The 17,617-nt window shown below is 44.2% G+C and overlaps 1 protein-coding gene across 1 annotated transcript in view; it reads left to right on the top strand.

The window, feature by feature from the left end:
- Positions 1-17,407, top strand: part of LOC126417099 (uncharacterized) — a 221,440-nt gene extending 204,033 nt beyond the window's left edge. Inside the window, exons 7-8 of the mRNA XM_050084993.1 lie at positions 1,310-1,592; positions 16,865-17,407. Of these exons, the coding sequence (XP_049940950.1) occupies positions 1,310-1,592; positions 16,865-17,407 (826 nt within the window). The remainder of the gene's footprint in view (positions 1-1,309; positions 1,593-16,864) is intronic.
- Positions 17,408-17,617: the final 210 nt, after the last annotated feature.

Genomic DNA, 17,617 nt, shown 5'->3' with positions numbered 1-17,617 from the left:
ATCAATAGGCAAGGCAGGTTAACTGGAGACATACAGTACACTAGTAAGTTAAACGTAGGACATAAACCACGAGCTACAAGAGCTAATACGCGTCAAGAATCGTAAAGCGTCAATGGTCCAGCAATGTCCATAACAAACTGAGTACACCACATGTTCTCTTCCTGTCGGTCTATATGTACGGCGACAGCACCTGGCCACAGATGACTAGATAGTTTTATGTAATTGTTCTGACAATAGATGTTTCACAGCTACACATCGTATTTATTTTATTTTATTTCTTTTTTTCGATTAGTTACGGGATCACAGCCCCACTGTCGCTCGCGTATGCAGCCAATCCAAGCAGCTTGAAGGCATTGCTGTGTACACGAATGAGCGCTTGAGATTGAGGCTTCGACTAAGAAACTAATCGTGAAATTATTTAATATAAGTAAATAAACAAAGTAAAGACGAAGTGTAAAAAGTAAGGCTGTGAGGACGGGGCGTGAGTCGTGCTTGGGTAGCTCAGATGGTAGAGCACTTGCCCGCGAAAGGCAAAGGTCCCGAGCTCGAGTCTCAGCTGGCACACAGTTTTAATCTGCCAGGAAGTTTCATGTCAGCGCACACTCCGCTGCAGAGTGAAAATCTCATTCAAAACGAAATGTAGACTGAGGTTTTATATTCCCAAAGCAAATCCCTGAAAATTGTTGCATTCAGGAATTTGTACGAATTGAATGCTTCCAGTTGTGGGTCACTGATATTTTAGTGGCAGGTCTGTATGATTCTTCGTTTCTTGGGTTGGGTTATTTGGGAGTGGAGACCAAGCAGCGAGTTCATCGGTCTCATCGGATTACAGAAAAACGGGGAAGGAAGTCGGCCGTGCCCTTTCAAAGTAACCATCCCGGCACTTGCCTGGCGCGATTTAGGGAAATCACGGAAAACCTAAATCAGGGTGGCCGGATGCGGGATAGAACCGTCGTCCTACCGAATGCAAGTCCAGTGTGCTAACCACAGCGCCACCTCGCTCGGTTTCGTTTCTTGAAGTGCACAGTTTTACATTTCTGGACGTTTAAAGGAAGTTGCCTCTTTTGCAGCACTTTGAAATGTTATCAAGATCTGATTGGATATTTATGCTGCTTTTCCAACACTACTTCATTTTTATAAATAACTTCGTCAGCCACAAGCAGTCGGAAGTTACTATTAATACTGCCCGCGAGGTGATTAATACACAATACGAACAGCAAGGATCCCAACACACTTCCCTGGAGCAGGCCTGCTTTTGTCGATGTCTCTCCAAACTCCCAGTGCAGTGAGGGCTGTGTGGTGTCGGCAGGCCGGCGCTGAGCGAGGACGCCGTGGTGGAGTCGCCGTCGGTGGCGATGCGCGTCACGGACCGCCGCGTGTCGGACCGGCCGCTGCCCGCCGCCCAGGTGGGAGACCCCCTGGCGCTCAGGTTCAGCATCCTCGACCCCAGCTCGCCCTTCGACATCTTCGTGCGCGACCTGGTCGCCATGGACGGCGTCGGCAACAGCGAGATCCTGCTCATAGACTCCGACGGCTGCCCCACCGACCACGCCATCATGGGGCCCATCTTCAGGAGCATGGACACGCAAAAGGTACGCAGTGCGCGCCAGAGGCTACTTCGTGCCGCTACTGGAGATTTTCTAGCCTGTTCCAGTCGCGGGCTGGGTGTGAGAAAATCACTGCCCCTTTATTCTTGTGTGCGTGCTTAAACTCATTGTGTTTGTTCTTTGGTTTATCTGTCTTGCAACAGGCATGTCTTGTTTCCTACGACCTGCGCTTCTTCCTTCGCCTGCTGCTAACTTCGCCCATGTTTTATATCGTCCAGCATTCAACTCTTCTTGATCCTCTTCCTCTATTCCCTGAAATCTTTCCTCGCAATGTATGTCTCAGTCAAGATGTTTTCCCTAAGTTCTCTTTCTTCTCCTATTGCATGTTCTGCATCCTGAATGAACTCCTCTCTATGGATCTACTGGAACTAACAGTAAACGTAATGTAATCCGATCTACACTACTGGCCATTAAAATTGCTACACCAAAAAGAAATGCAGATGATAAACGGGTATTCATTGGACAAATATATTATACTAGAAATGACATGTGATAACATTTTCACGCAATTTGGGTGCATAGATCCTGAGAAATCAGTACCCATAATAACCACCTCTGGCCGTAATAACGGCCTTGATACGCCTGGGCATTTAATCAAACAGAGCTTGGATGGCGTGTACAGGTACAGCTGCCCATGCAGCTTCAACACGATACCACAGTTCATCAAGAGTAGTGACTGGCGTATTGTGACGAGCCAGTTGCTCGGCCACCATTGACCACACGTTTTCAATTGGTGAGAGATCTGGAGCATGTGCTGGCCAGGGCAGCAGTCGAACATTTTCAGTATCCAGAAAGGCTCTCACAGGAACTGCAACATGCGGTCGTGCATTATCCTGCTGAAATGTAGGGTTTGCGACCATCATGATGTAACGTCCACTGTTCAAAGTGCCGTCAATAGGAACAAGATATGACCGAGACGTGTAACCAATGGCACCCCATACCATCACGCCGGGTGATACGCCAGTATGGCGATGACGAATACACGCTTCCAATGTGCGTTCACCGCGATGTCGCCAAACACGGATGCGACCATCATGATGCTGTAAACAGAACCTGGATTCATCCGATAAAATGACGTTTTGCCATTCGTGCACCCAGGTTCGTCGTTGAGCACACCATCGCAGGCGCTCCTGTCTGTGATGCAGCGTCAAGGGTAACTGCATTCATGGTCTCCGAGCTGATAGTCCGTGCTGCTGCAAATGTCGTCGAACTGTTCGTGCAGATGGTTGTTGTCTTGCAAACGTCCCCATATGTTGACTCAGGGATCGAGACGTGGCTGCACGATCCGTTACAGCCATGCTGATAAGATGCCTGTCATCTCGATTGCTAGTGATACGAGGCCGTTGGGATCCAGCACGGCGTTTCGTATTACCCTCCTGAACCCACCGATTTCATATTCTGCTAACAGTCATTGCATCTCGACCAACCCGAGCAGCAATGTCGCGATACGATAAACCGCAATCGCGATAGGCTACAATCCGACCTTTATCAAAGTGGGAAACGTGATGGTAGGCATTTCTCCTCCTTACACGAGGCATCACAACAACGTTTCACCAGGCAACGCCGGTCAACTGCTGTTTGTGTATGAGAAATCGGTTGGAAACTTTCCTCATGTCAGTACGTTGTAGGTGACGCCACCGGCGCCAACCCTGTGTGAATGCTCTGAAAAGCTAATCATTTGCATATCACAGCATCTTCTTCTTGTCGGTTAAATTTCGCGTCTGTAGCACGTCATCTTCGTGGTGTAGCAATTTTAATGGCCAGTAGTTTAATATGATAATTACTTCTTCATTCGTTATTCTGTCAATTCATTTCGATTTTGGCATTTTCACCCACAAACACATTTTAAAACTATCCAAGTAGTTTTTCTCTTTCTTTCTGATTTCCCATGATAAGCTGCCACCCAGTTCTCTACATCCCATATCTGGGGAATATCTTTCTTAGTTCTATTGAAATTCTTTTTGCTGTCAACAAATCTTTCACCTTTCTAAAAGTTCTTATACTCAGATACTTTTTAGTTACTTCCTTCATACAGCTTCCATTTTCAGTTACAAAACAACTGAAGTAGCTAAAATATTTCAGCAGTTCCAAAGACTTTCCTTCAGATCTTGACGAACCTGCACCTTTTTTGACTCTCATCACTTGTCTTTCGAGTGTTTATTTTCATTCCATACTCCTTTCCAATTTTTATAGTCCTCCCCGTCATAAATTGTAGTTCTTCCTCTAATTCATCCAACACTGCTTAATGATCTTTTGCCGTTCATCTCACACTATTCACGTTTTTTTCTGATGCTCTGTTAATTTCTCAGCATATATATTGAAAAGCATTGATGAGAAACAACTTCTTTGTCAACCATCTCTTCCAATGCCTATCTCATCCGTTTCCTCATCGCCAGTCCGTATCATCAAATACTGTCTTGTGTAGAGTTATTTTATAAGCCTTCTATCTTTCCAGTGTATATCAAATTATTTTAAGGTCTTCAGGAGGACACTCGAGCACAATGTTTCAAACGCTTTTATCTAGTCAACGTAACAAACGTATACATTCCTGTCAACTTGTAACATTCTTGTCTTATCATCCTCAAATATCCAATAGTATATTGCCTCCCTTTTGCTTTGCCTTTGCTGAATCCAAACGGACCCTCCCCTACGTTTCCTTCATTTTTCATTCTAATCTTCTAAGTAAAAGGCTATCGTAATGTGGAATACGAAATTAATTGCCCCGTACTCTTTGGATTGTTCGGGTCGTATTTCTATGGTAACGGGACTAGTGCAGTATTCACTAGATTTTCAGGCAAAATTCCGTCGTCATAGATCCCAATGATGAGGTTGGGTTTTCTAGATATCGTTCATTTTCCTAATAACTTTAGAAATTTAGCTGGAATTATATCAGAACCCACCGCCATCCTCTTTCTGAAGTCCTTAGTGGCCTCTCTAAATTACATCTCAGTATCATTGGTCCTCAAGAAGAATATAATAATTCCAATCCCAAAGAAAGCAGGTGTTGACAGATGTGAAAATTACCGAACTATCAGTTTAATAAGTCACAGCTGCAGAATACTAACGCGAATTCTTTACAGACGAATGGAAAAACTGGTAGAAGCGGACCTCGGGGAAGATCAGTTTGGATTCCGTAGAAATGTTGGAACACGTGAGGCAATACTAACCTTACGACTTATCTTAGAAGAAAGATTAAGAAAAGGCAAACCTACGTTTCTAGCATTTGTAGACTTAGAGAAAGCTTTTGACAACGTTAACTGGAATACTCTCTTTCAAATTCTGAAGGTGGCAGGGGTAAAATACAGGGAGCGAAAGGCTATTTACAATTTGTACAGAAACCAGATGGCAGTTATAAGAGTCGAGGGACATGAAAGGGAAGCAGTGGTTGGGAAGGGAGTGAGACAGGGTTGTAGCCTGACCCCGATGTTATTCAATCTGTATATTGAGCAAGCAGTAAAGGAAACAAAAGAAAAATTCGGAGTTGGTATTAAAATCCACGGAGAAGAAATAAAAACTTTGAGGTTCGCCGATGACATTGTAATTCTGTCAGAGACAGCAAAGGACTTGGAAGAGCAGTTGAACGGAATGGACAGTGTCTAGAAAGGAGGATATAAGATGAACATCAACAAAAGCAAAACGAGGATAATGGAATGTAGTCAAATTAAATCGGGTGATGCTGAGGGAATTAGATTAGGAAATGAGACACTTAAAGTAGTAAAGGAGTTTTGCTATTTAGGGAGTAAAATAACTGATGATGGTCGAAGTAGAGAGGATATAAAATGTAGACTGGCAATGGCAAGGAAATCGTTTCTGAAGAAGAGAAATTTGTTAACATCGAGTATAGATTTAAGTGTCAGGAAGTCGTTTCTGAAAGTATTTGTATGGAGTGTAGCCATGTATGGAAGTGAAACATGGACGATAACCAGTTTGGACAAGAAGAGAATTGAAGCTTTCGAAATGTGGTGCTACAGAAGAATGCTGAAGATAAGGTGGATAGATCACGTAACTAATGAGGAGATATTGAATAGGATTGGGGAGAAGAGAAGTTTGTGGCACAACTTGACTAGAAGAAGGGATCGGTTGGTAGGACATGTTTTGAGGCATCAGGGGATCACAAATATAGCATTGGAGGGCAGCGTGGAGGGTGAAAATCGTAGAGGGAGACCAAGAGATGAATACACTAAGCAGATTCAGAAGGATGTAGGTTGCAGTAGGTACTGGGAGATGAAGAGGCTTGCACAGGATAGAGTAGCATGGAGAGCTGCATGAAACCAGTCTCAGGACTGAAGACCACAACAACAACAATCATTGGTCCACAGTCAATTTAATCAAATTTCAGTTCATGTTTCAATCTTAGTCGTCCAGGGCGTCGTAAAGCCTCTTATATTAGTCTCATTACCCTCAAGCGAAATGTAGGATAGTGGAAGGGGAGTCGTCGCACAACCTTCTTTAAACATTGGTTCTTTAAATTTACCAAACAGGATTTCACGAGAATAACTTTTCTTTCCCCCCAAAACGTTGCACTTACGTTTTCCAAGCGTCTATATAACATTTAGTATTATCCATACCAATTTGTTACTATCCCAGTAGGTGTACCTGAATTCGCCAATGGCTGCTGTCATATTCGTTTGAGGTGGACTCCAAATGCTGAAGCAGAAATCTGTAATTGATCACACTATCGTCTGGTATGTGACTTCCTTTCACTTTCCTGGTTAAGAGTATTTAATCATGGAATGCTCCAGTATGTGCAAGCAGACAATAAGTATGGGTAGATTTGTATCTAATACGCATCAGAATTCCTTCAGTTGCGTCTGCAATGAAACAGTAAATATATTTCAAGTACGGTGGATCTTCAGCTCCCCAACCTCCCTCAAACTACTTGAATTCTCTCAAAATTTTATCTGTTACATTCTTCTTAAACCAACAGAATGTTTAAATCTGAAACTAAATTTGTTGCATTTCGGTGAAGCGTTGCGGTTTACCTTTATACGAGGTGTAATCAAAAAGTAAGGGGAGTTTTTATTTTTCTTAAAGAATCTCTATTTCTTCATCAACATTAACTTTGTCCCCTTCAAATCAATCACCCTCAGATATAACCCACTTGTGCCAGCATTTTTTCAATCTTGGAAGCACTTCTGGAACCAACTTCTCAATATGGTGTTCAGCTCCTTCAGTGATTTTGTTTTTATGTCGTCAATGGTGGCAAAACGACGTCCTTTTATGGTTCTCTTCAGCTTTGGAACAGCAAGAAGTCGCAGGAGACCATGTCCGGCGAACACGGTGGGTGAGGCAACATAACGGTTTCTTTTTTTTTTTTTTTTTTTTTTTTTTTTTTTTTTTTTTTTGCCAAAAGTAACGAATAGGCATTGAGATGTGAGTGGGATCATTATCGTGATGGAATTTCCATGAGTGGATTTGTCACAATTCTGGTCATTTTCTCCGAATTGCTTCAGGCAGACGGCGCCTAACTTCCAACTAGTATTCCTTATTGACCATGCGACCATAAGGCAGGAACTCATGATACACTACCCCATAGAGAGAGGAACATTGACATGTGATCGAACTTGTCGAGTTTTTTCGGTCTTGGCTCTTCAGGAACTTTGCATTAGGACGATTGTGCCTTGGTTTCAACGTCATATCCGTATACCCATGTTTTGTCACCTGTTAAAATCTTGTTTAGAAGTTTTCCTGAATGATGTCTACGCGCACTCGTTTGTAGTCGAAATTCAACAATTTCGAAAGAAACTTTGCTGCTACACACGTGTCATGCCCAAAACATGCGAAAAAATTGTTAGCGTGAGCCAGAGGATATGCCGACATTATCAGCAACCCCTCTGATCGTGGTTCGGCGATTTTCGAGAACCATTTTCTTTATTTCTTCCACATTGCCGTCAGTAATAGATGTGCTAGGGACATTGCCGTCAGTAATAGATGTGCTAGGGCGTCCAGTCCAGTCGTCGTCTTCAAAGTCTTCTCGACCCTCTTTGGAACGGTAACACCACTCGTAAACTCTTGTTTTACAGCAGATTCGCCAAAAGCCACTGTCAAAATTTCGAATGCGGTGCTGTACTTTGTTTCCTCTTTCGAGCAAAATTTAATGCAAATTCTGTGATCCATCTTTTTCGAAAGTAAAAATCAGCCGACCACTCGAAAACACAACCTTTTCGACTGTCAACAATATATCAAATGTTCAAAACAGCTGAAAATGCTAACATACATCAGGAACAAGTGTGTTAACGAGATAATAAAAAATTCAGACAACAGGACGTATGAATCCCGCGAAATTAAAAAAAATCCCGTTACTTTTTGATGACACCTCGTGTGTGTTGTATGGTAAGCGTACTGATAAGATAAATACCTGTCGCTGCTATACTCGTTAGATCTTATGATGTCTGCAGAGCTTGAAGTGGTCATGAGTTTTACGAAACTAATATTCGACGAAGATACTGGTTTATATAATTTGGTTCCTTAATAATTCGAGCGGGCTCGCCTGTTTAGCGCAAGCTACTACATAGCAACCTGATTAGGGAACCAGTGATCGAAAATGCGCTCTAGTGGCGGCAAGCAGTACTATTGAAGCACTGCGGCTCTTATTATAGATGTAAAACTTGTTTCCTCTACAGTAGACGTATTTTCCGTACTTTACGCCAACAGCTCTATAATTGAATTTGAACCATTTCAAAGGGCTGCCGGCTGAGAGTATCAGTTAATTCGGCGAAATTACGCCGGAGCAATAAAAGAAACTAGATTCACTAGTCGAATTCTGTCTCCGAGTTGGCTGCCCCAGAAGCATGACGGAACGTCTTGCGGAAAGGGAATTCGACAGAGGTTCTGGAGGAGCCTCATCACGGCTGGGGCGGCACGGCTGAGGCGTAATCGCCGGCTCCTCGGCGCCACTAACAAACTGCTGCACGTGAGACGGCCAGAGAGACCCGGGAGGACTCCCAATTTGCGGCAACAGCTGGCCGAGCTTCGTGCAAGCTCGTGCTCGTTATCGCAGTTGCCGGGCGAGAGCTGCCTGCACAGCTGCGTGACTCGCAATAGAGACGGCCACGCAAACGGCAGGGTCACGCAATTACACCGGGCATCGGCAGCACAAAGGAATTGGTGCAGCTGGCTTTGGGAAATATACAGCCGAAAATTGCCACCAAATTCTTGCGCCCGGCCAGTGCCGGTCAAAGCAGCGAGCTCGTCACGTACGGTATGGTCTCTGACTCGTATATTTCTTGAGGGCGCGCCCATTCGTAGTCCTGTACAATTGTGAAACCCACGGGAGTCAGGTGCGAGCAGCGAAAGCTGGGCACGATAAACAGCACGCCTGCCGAAAAAGAAAATGCCTCGGAAATTGTAAGAAAAACAACCAGAGTCGTCGATGACCAGAGATGGGCAATCCTGCATTTGGTGCCACTCGTTAAGCTTACGGCGCTGCCAGCATTCAGCAGAATAAATTGCAGACAAATTATTTCTCGAGCAACGTAAATATCCTTTACATTTTCACTTATAGGGCCTCTTTGTCAAGTCTATTAAGTAAAATCGTGCTCGGGTTAATCAGCAAAAAAAACTTTGTTGGCAACAGACTAAAACATATACATACAACACATATGAACAAAGAATTCAATTACAGTTAATAGTAGCCCAGTCATCCACAGCGTCGATATTTGTTTGGCATCTTCAAGGCATGCTTGAAACCAAGTTTTCCGCGTATTCACGTGGAAGAGACTTCCAAATGCGTCGAATCTGGTTGACAGCTGTTTCAAAATGAAGATCTTATTTCCATGCAACTTCTTTTTGATTTTCATTTTCGGACCTTTGGGGTGGCGACGCGTAAGCTGCACTCTCTTCTTGTGTATCTCAGTCAAGAATTCAATATCTTTTACCATTTGTGTGTAACGCTGACCACGCTTTTACTCATCAGACTGTATGTGGAAAGACAGAACATACTTGGCATTAGCACTCACAATCGCTACTTGCAGAAAAGGAATACTGCTGAGGTTGGACATAAAAACAGCATACTCTCACGGTGTATACAATATGCAAGAATACAAACTTATCAAAATTGTCTTACAACGAAACCCGTCAGCAATCGGATTTTTGTAATTTTTTTATATTTATGGTACGTGAAGTTGGTTGGTTGGTTGTTTGGGGAAGGAGACCAGACAGCGAGGTCATCGGTCTCATCGGAGTAGGGAAGGATGGGGAAGGACGTCGGCCGTGCCCTTTCAGAGGAACCATCCCGGCATTTGCCTGGAGTGATTTAGGGAAATCACGGAAAACCCAAATCAGGATGGGCGGACGCGGGATTGAACCGTCGTCCTCCCGAATGCGAGTCCAGTGTCTAACCACTGCGCCACCACGCTCGGTATGGTACGTGAAGTTCAGAACTAAAATGTCAATCAGTCAAAGCAGTTCGATGCAACTCTACACAATTCTCGAAAAAAATCGACTTTGAAGTTTTCCGAGCAAATTTTAATTCAATAAAATTAAATCGATTTTCACGCTGGACATCATGGCTCACCCAGTAGCGTCGGAGAATGGTAACGGTAGTGAACGGATCGCTGGTTCGAATCTCGATATTGTGTTTTTCTTTCATTTTAATTTTTTCATTCTTGTCGAATACCTACATAATTTAAATGTAACATTCATCAAATATATGCTAATTAACACATATCTAATCATCATTTTTTATGAAAAATTGGTGTCTTCTTGGTTCCAATTAAATAATACACACAGAATTCTAGTCTTCATTGCAAATAAAAAAATCTTAATTATCGATATTGCATAAAAGATTGTTTATAAATTTGTAATGTTTCGTTTTAAACTGAATAATCTTCATCAAGAATCGATCATTAAGAACTTTTGTTTGCTATATGTGTGATACGTAATTAGAAGCAAAAAGACGTGCATTTTTCATAAAAACAGATGATTAGATGTGTGTTAATTAGCATATATTTAATGAATATTATATTTAAATTTTGTTAAATTATGTAGATTGTAGGTATCCGGAATGAACGAAAAAATTAAAACTATAGAGAAAGACCATACCGACATTCGAACCAGTTCATTATCCAATTACAATTCACCGACGCTACAGAGTACGACGTGGGGCCTATCGCGCAAATCATCTTAACTGTAGTGAATGGAACTTCTTCAGAAATCTTAAAGGTCGATTTTCTCAAGAATTTGTGAGAGGTGCATCGAAATGCTTGGACTGATTGATACTAGAGTCCTGAATTTCACATACGATACAGGGCTATTACAAATGATTGAAGCGATTTCATAAATTCACCGTAACTCCATTCATTGGCATATGGTCACGGCACACTACAGATACGTAGAAAAACTCATAAAGTTTTGTTCGGCTGAAGCCGCATTTCAGGTTTCTGCCGCCAGAGCGCTCGAGAGCGCAGTGAGACAAAATGGCGACAGGAGCCGAGAAAGCGTATGTCGTGCTTGAAATGCACTCACATCAGTCAGTCATAACAGTGCAACGACACTTCTGGACGAAGTTCAACAAACATCCACCAACTGCTAACTCCATTCGGCGATGGTATGCGTAGTTTAAAGCTTCTGGATGCCTCTGTAAGGGGAAATCAACGGGTCGGCCTGCATAGAGCGAAGAAACGGTTGAACGCGTGCGGGCAAGTTTCACGCGTAGCCCGCGGAAAATTGGCTCATGCCACAACTGGAGACCGACAGCGCCGACTTCATCTTTCAACAGGATGGTGCTCCACCGCACTTCCATCATGATGTTCGGCATTTCTTAAACAGGAGATTGGAAAACCGATGGATCGGTCGTGGTGGAGATCATGATCAGCAATTCATGTCATGGCCTCCACGCTCTCCCGACTTAACCCCATGCGATTTCTTTCTGTGGGGTTATGTGAAAGATTCAGTGTTTAAACCTCCTCTACCAAGAAATGTGCCAGAACTCCGAGCTCGCATTAACGATGCTTTCGAACTCATTGATGGGGACATGCTGCACCGAGTGTGGGAGGAACTTGATTATCGGCTTGATGTCTGCCGAATCACTAAAGGGGCACATATCGAACATTTGTGAATGCCTAAAAAACTTTTTGAGTGTTTGTATGTGTATGCAAAGCATTGTGAAAATATCTCAAATAATAAAGTTATTGTAGAGCTGTGAAATCGCTTCAATCATTTGTAATAACCCTGTAGATACAAAAATTACAAAAATCCTATTGCCAAGTGAAAATAGTTTTCCGAATAACACTTTGATGTGAACACAGAGGATATCCTACGTAACTAGAGACATCTCTATTATACCGTTCTTCGGATGGGGGGGGGGGGGGGGGGAGAGAGGAGGGGGGGTTGGATGAGGAAACGCGTGGATTTGAAATACGCAATAAGCATAACTTTTTTTTGTATACTAGATACGACATATTTACAAATGCAGTCATGGATATTCGTCCATACAGTTAAACATAGGAACCAACCAAGCTATCCATGCCTTTAAAACAAGCCTGCGTAGCTGAGTTGGAATATTTCCGCTTCCAGCGATACACCCATCTCAAAACCATGCTTTTATTGCATCCACTCTGCAGTACACAAAGGGGCAAATATTTTGCTGTGCTTCGTAGACTTTCCGCATTTTTAAACACAATTATTTTATTTTTAAAGGCATCGAGAGTTCTAGAAGAGAGAAGTGTGATGTTAGAAAGCTGACAATGAAACCTCCCGGAAAGAAACTGGTGAGAAATGTGCTATGCATTGAATCCCATGGTGTCAGAATAAAGCGGGATTCGCCAGTTATCAGGTGTTTACGTTGCAAAGAAAGTAAAACTCAGAGCTCCGGGCAGTATGGACTTCATAACTGACTTATTTTCCTGCCTCTTTTTGCGAAAATATCGACTGCATATCATAACAAGTGTTACCTGTCACTGCCTCGAAAACGCTATAAAAATCATATAATAACAGCCGACAGCTGGCCATAACAAGTGAACCTCGATATTTATTCAGGGGGAACAGACAGAGACTTTAGTGTGTGCACGACTCAACCTCAACATTGAATACTCGCGTGCAAAGGGAAGGAAATGTAACACAGTAATCGGTGCGCCACAAAAACACTTCTCCGAGGATGCTACGAAGACGGAGACTCCAATCCAGAGGTGTGGAGCCGTTAGTATGTCTTGCAGCGCATGTCGCGACGGCCAGTTATTACACTCGCCGGATGCAGCTGTTTGCGAGTCCCCGGGAAGCAATCTTGCAACGACAGGTCTCGCGGCAATGGCTACGGTCTTTCACAACCTCGACCATCATAATAACTGTAACATGTCGAGTAGCTTCTGAAGAGCAACAAAAAAATTCAGAAGACCCACGAAAATGGCAAGGTTTGCAACTAAAATTATAAAGGTATTAGATGATGATAAACTGTCTCAGGTCCCAATATGTTTTTTGGTTTTCAGATGTTCAACACGTTTCAACGCTAAAACTCCACTTTTAATTACTACATACACTAGGCAAAGGTAAACAACTGAAGAAAATGTTAGCTTTAAATGTGAATGTAGTACTTGAAAATGGAGTTTCTGCTCCGAAACGTGCCGATCATTATACAAACAATAAACGTTGAGAGACACGAGACCATTTATCGTTATTTAATAGCTTAACGCACAAGTTGCCCGTTGCAGTACGTCCACAACAAATACGTCAGTTGATAACGTAAAATTCGAAAACCTCGAATAATGGTGAAGATTATGATATTGTTATATGTCGGTATGGTAATGACATACACATATTAATGTTAAAGACACTTTATTTCTATGATGAATGGAAGAACACTTATGTCACAGATGAAATATCGCTTTGACCCATTGCAGCTCGTTAGTATGCACTTACAGCCGCTCATCCTGCATGGGTCACCACACTTCCTCCTCAACTGTGGGCGGTAACAGAATTTTTGACTGAATAGTCAGGTTGCTCATTTAAGAAAATCACCAGTTCCTAGGTACCCAACAAAATGGTACACATTTCCTTCGGTGCTCTGAAAGTGAATCATGTCCTTGAGAATCGTTATCACAAACTGTTCGACGTCCACAGCTGGACAAGGGTCTCCTCCAGACTTTTCCATGCATTACGGTGTCCAGCTATACGTATCAGGCTGTGCCAAAAATTTCTTGTCTCATTGATTTTGTTCAGTACTTCCTCATTAGTTACGTGATCTACCAATCTAATCTTCAGAATTCTTTTGTAGCACCACATTTCAAAACCTTCCATTCTCTTTTTCTTTAAACTGTTTATCGTCCCGGTTTCGCTTCCATACACGGCTACACTCCATACAAATACTTTCAGAAGAGTCTTCTTGACACTTAAATCTATACTCGATGTTAACAAATTTCTCTTCTTCAAAAACGCTTTCCTTGCCATTGCTAGTCTGTTTTTTATATCCTCTCTACATCGACCATCGTCAGTTATTTTGGTGCCCAAATAGCAAGTCTCATTACTACTTTAAGTGTCTCGTTTCTTAATCTAATTCCCTTGGCATTACCTGATTTAATTTGACTACATTCCATTGTCCTCGTTTTGCTTTTGTTGATGTTCATCTTATATCCTCCTTTTAAGACCTGTCCATTCGGTTCAGCTGCTCTTCCAGGTCCTTTGCTGTCTCTGACAGAATTACAATGTCTTTGGGAAACCTCAAAGTTTTTTTTCTCCTCCACGGGTTTTAATTCATACTCCAAATTTTTCTTTTGTTTCCTTTACTGCTTGCTCAATATAAAGACTCAATAACATCGGGGATAGGCTACAACCACGTCTCACTCCCTTCCCAACCACTGCATCCCTTTCACGCCCCTCGACTCTTATAACTGCCATCTGGTTTCTTTGCACATTGTAAATAGCCTTTCGCTCCCTGCATTTGGCCCCTGCCGTATAAAGCTGACCCCTGACATGCAGGGTAAAAAGTATTTAAACCGACAAACTCTAGAAGGGTGTAGGGGACATCAAAACAAATATTTTTCTCTACTGTCATTTTTTCCTATGAGGATTATTTAAACCGGTGGAGGCCGTATTACGCTCTTCAGTTGTTAGAGGCCGTATTACGATGTTCAGTTGTAGGCAACTGCTCTCCACCAGTGTAGTAGTGCATTGTCTCTGTTTACTAATGGAGCGATACACCTGTAGTGAGTTCACTGATATGGTTGGTCCGTACTACGTAGCGCACGACAATGGACAATCTGCACAGCGGGTTTATCAACAACAATCTCCTAATCGCCGTATCCCGCGTCATACGACCTTTGCTACTGTGTACCAACGTCTGCGTGAGACCGGGTCATTTAGCAGATTGCCTGGACAGGGACACCGTCGCACGGTAAGAACGCTGCAATTTGAGGAAGCTGTCTTGCAGCATGTGGAGTAGGATCCTTGAATCAGCACTCGTGCAATTGCACGTAACATGGGGACGAATCAGACGAATGTAAGAACAGTCCTTGGAGAGTAACTGTTACGTCCATTTCACTTAGAGCGTGTCCACAACCTGGAACCAGTTCATTATCCACCTAGAGCACAGTTTTCGCAGTGGTACCTGGAACAGTGTGGAATGCATCCTACATTTCCATCCTGATTGTTGTTTACCGATGAAGCAACGTTCGGGCGTGATGGAGTCTTCAATATGCACAACTGGCATGTTTGGAGTGAGGATAACCCACATGCCACAGTTACTAGCGCTCATCAAGTGCGGTTCTTCATTAATGTGTGGGTCGGCGTTGTTGGGGACTGTTTAATTGGGCCGTATCTACTACCTAGGCCATTAAATGGCAGACACTATTACAATTTTCTTGTCAGAGCATTGCCAGAATTGCTGGAAGGCGTTCCGCTCCCTAAAAGACAACGCATGTGGTTCCAACATGACGGGGCGTCGGCACATTTCAGTTGTCGTGTGCGTCGATTCCAGGCAGAAACGTGGAGTGGCAGAGGTGGTCCTCTACCATGGGCTGCTCGATCCCCAGACATGTCCCCTCCGAACTTTTTTGTGTGGGGAGAGATGCGCAACCTTGTTTACCCAAGTCCTGTTGCATCAGAAGAGGATCTGGTTGCCCGGATAGTAGCAGCAGCATGAACAATTCAGGATACTCCTGGTGTTTTTGTCCGTGTCAGACAGAACATGATCCGACGGTGTAACCTTTGTTTACGTGTCAATGGAGGCATTTTTGAAAATCTGCTGTAACTGAAATTGGGTTGTGTTAATGTGTTGTATCTTGGTCATAAAAAAAATGGAAAAGTGTTTGTTGGTTCAATTAACTTGCCGCCAGAGAAATCTTCCTCTACCGGTTTAAATACTCCTCACAGGAAAAAATGATCTTAGGGAAAAATATTCGTACAACCTCGCAGAGTTTGTCGGTTTAAATACTTTTGACGCTGTATAAAGCTGTAAGTAAAGCGAATTTTTTTTACCGAATAAAAATGTTAACCAAAAAATTTCATAATGTGTGTCAAGAAACATCACAGTCTATAATAGTTTTTTTTTAAATTTCTATATATGCAACACCTTTGGGCTTCCTGTGGCTAAGTTCTGTGACCAGAACCTACGAGTTTCTGTGTGAGCAACATCTTTACATCTGCTACATCCAAGTTCTTTGACCACAGCCCACATGTTTGTATGTAAACATAGTGTATTTCACGAGTCACATCAAAATAGTGTAATATGGAGCTATACCTGATATATGGGCGTGAAAATGACCATAAGTGTGTAACTAAGTGGCAAAACTATCATCGCAGCATAACTGTAATAATGGTGCTTCATCTTTTTGTAAGTACAGATATATTTTCGTCAAATGCTGCCTTACCACTTATAATTGTCCCAGTTGTATTTGTAAAGTCATCAGCAAATAATTTTTTGTATTTATACAGTGATCTCCAACAGTACAAACATGTGAATGAATGTATAAACACCTGAAGATGGGCGCAAGGCCGGAACCGGTCGTGTGACGAATAAACAACCTTTTATTGTGACTGGTAGAGGATATTCTTCTACAACCCCATAAAGAAACAGTCACGGAGTTCGACAGTATCCACTATGGATAAAATTAATTTTGTAAAATGGTTTGAGAAAGATTGCAGGGTGCCCGCCTCGATTCTGTCATCGCTGACCGGCCGGAAGGTGGAGAACACTTAACGGCCTTACCTTCTGAACGAACTAATGAACTCGTCCAGCGTTTTGGACGAAAACAGGTCATTGTATCCTGCGCGAGCTATAACACGAACTACTCGCGTGGGGAATAACCGTACTCGACGGCTTTCCTCAGGAGCTGGTGTCGCACTTCGACGCCTTCAAGTTCCCGTCGTCGGACGTGGTGCAGTTCCGCGCCCTGGTCACGCCGTGCGTGCCGTCGTGCGAGCCGGCGCACTGCGAGCTGGGCGGCTCGATCGCGGTGGAGGCGAGCGACGAGGACCCGGCCGCCTACTCCGTGGGCCGCATCGAGTCGCTGGGCCGCCGCCGGCGCCGCCGCTCCACCGCCGCCGCCGGCCGGCACAACGCGAGCGCGCCCGAGGACCTGCTGCTGGTGCAGTCGATCCGCATCGCCGACAAGTTCTTCGGCTTCGAGCGGCAGGGCGGCAACGCGAGCGGCGACTCGTGGGGCGACGGCGCGGCGGAGGCGACGGGCGGCTGCGCGTCGACGGCGGCGGTGCTGGCGGCGGGCGCGGCCGCGCTGTGCGCGCAGCTGTGCGTGCTGGGGGCGTGCGCGGCCGCGTGGCGGCGCGCGCGCAGGCACGACAAGCTGCGCGCCGGCGCCAGCGCCGACAGCGTCGCGCACCTCTACGACTCGGGCTACGCGCGCCGCTTCTGAGCGCCCCGGGCCGCCCGCCGAGCGCCGCGCGGGGTCGACGGGCCGCGCCCCGCCACCCCTTGACCCCGCGCAGCCCCGCCACGACGCGCTACTCGCTCCACTTCTCTCCGTCCGGAGGGTCTGCCGCTCGCAGCACGCCGTACTGTCGCACCTCACTGCGCCTTCGACACAATCGCTGTACATCTTCACTCTCTTCTTCTGCGGCATCCG

This window comes from Schistocerca serialis, chromosome 8, assembly GCF_023864345.2.
Source record: "Schistocerca serialis cubense isolate TAMUIC-IGC-003099 chromosome 8, iqSchSeri2.2, whole genome shotgun sequence".
NCBI classification, from domain to species: Eukaryota; Metazoa; Arthropoda; class Insecta; order Orthoptera; family Acrididae; genus Schistocerca; species Schistocerca serialis.
This window is presented reverse-complemented; position numbering and strand designations above follow the sequence as displayed.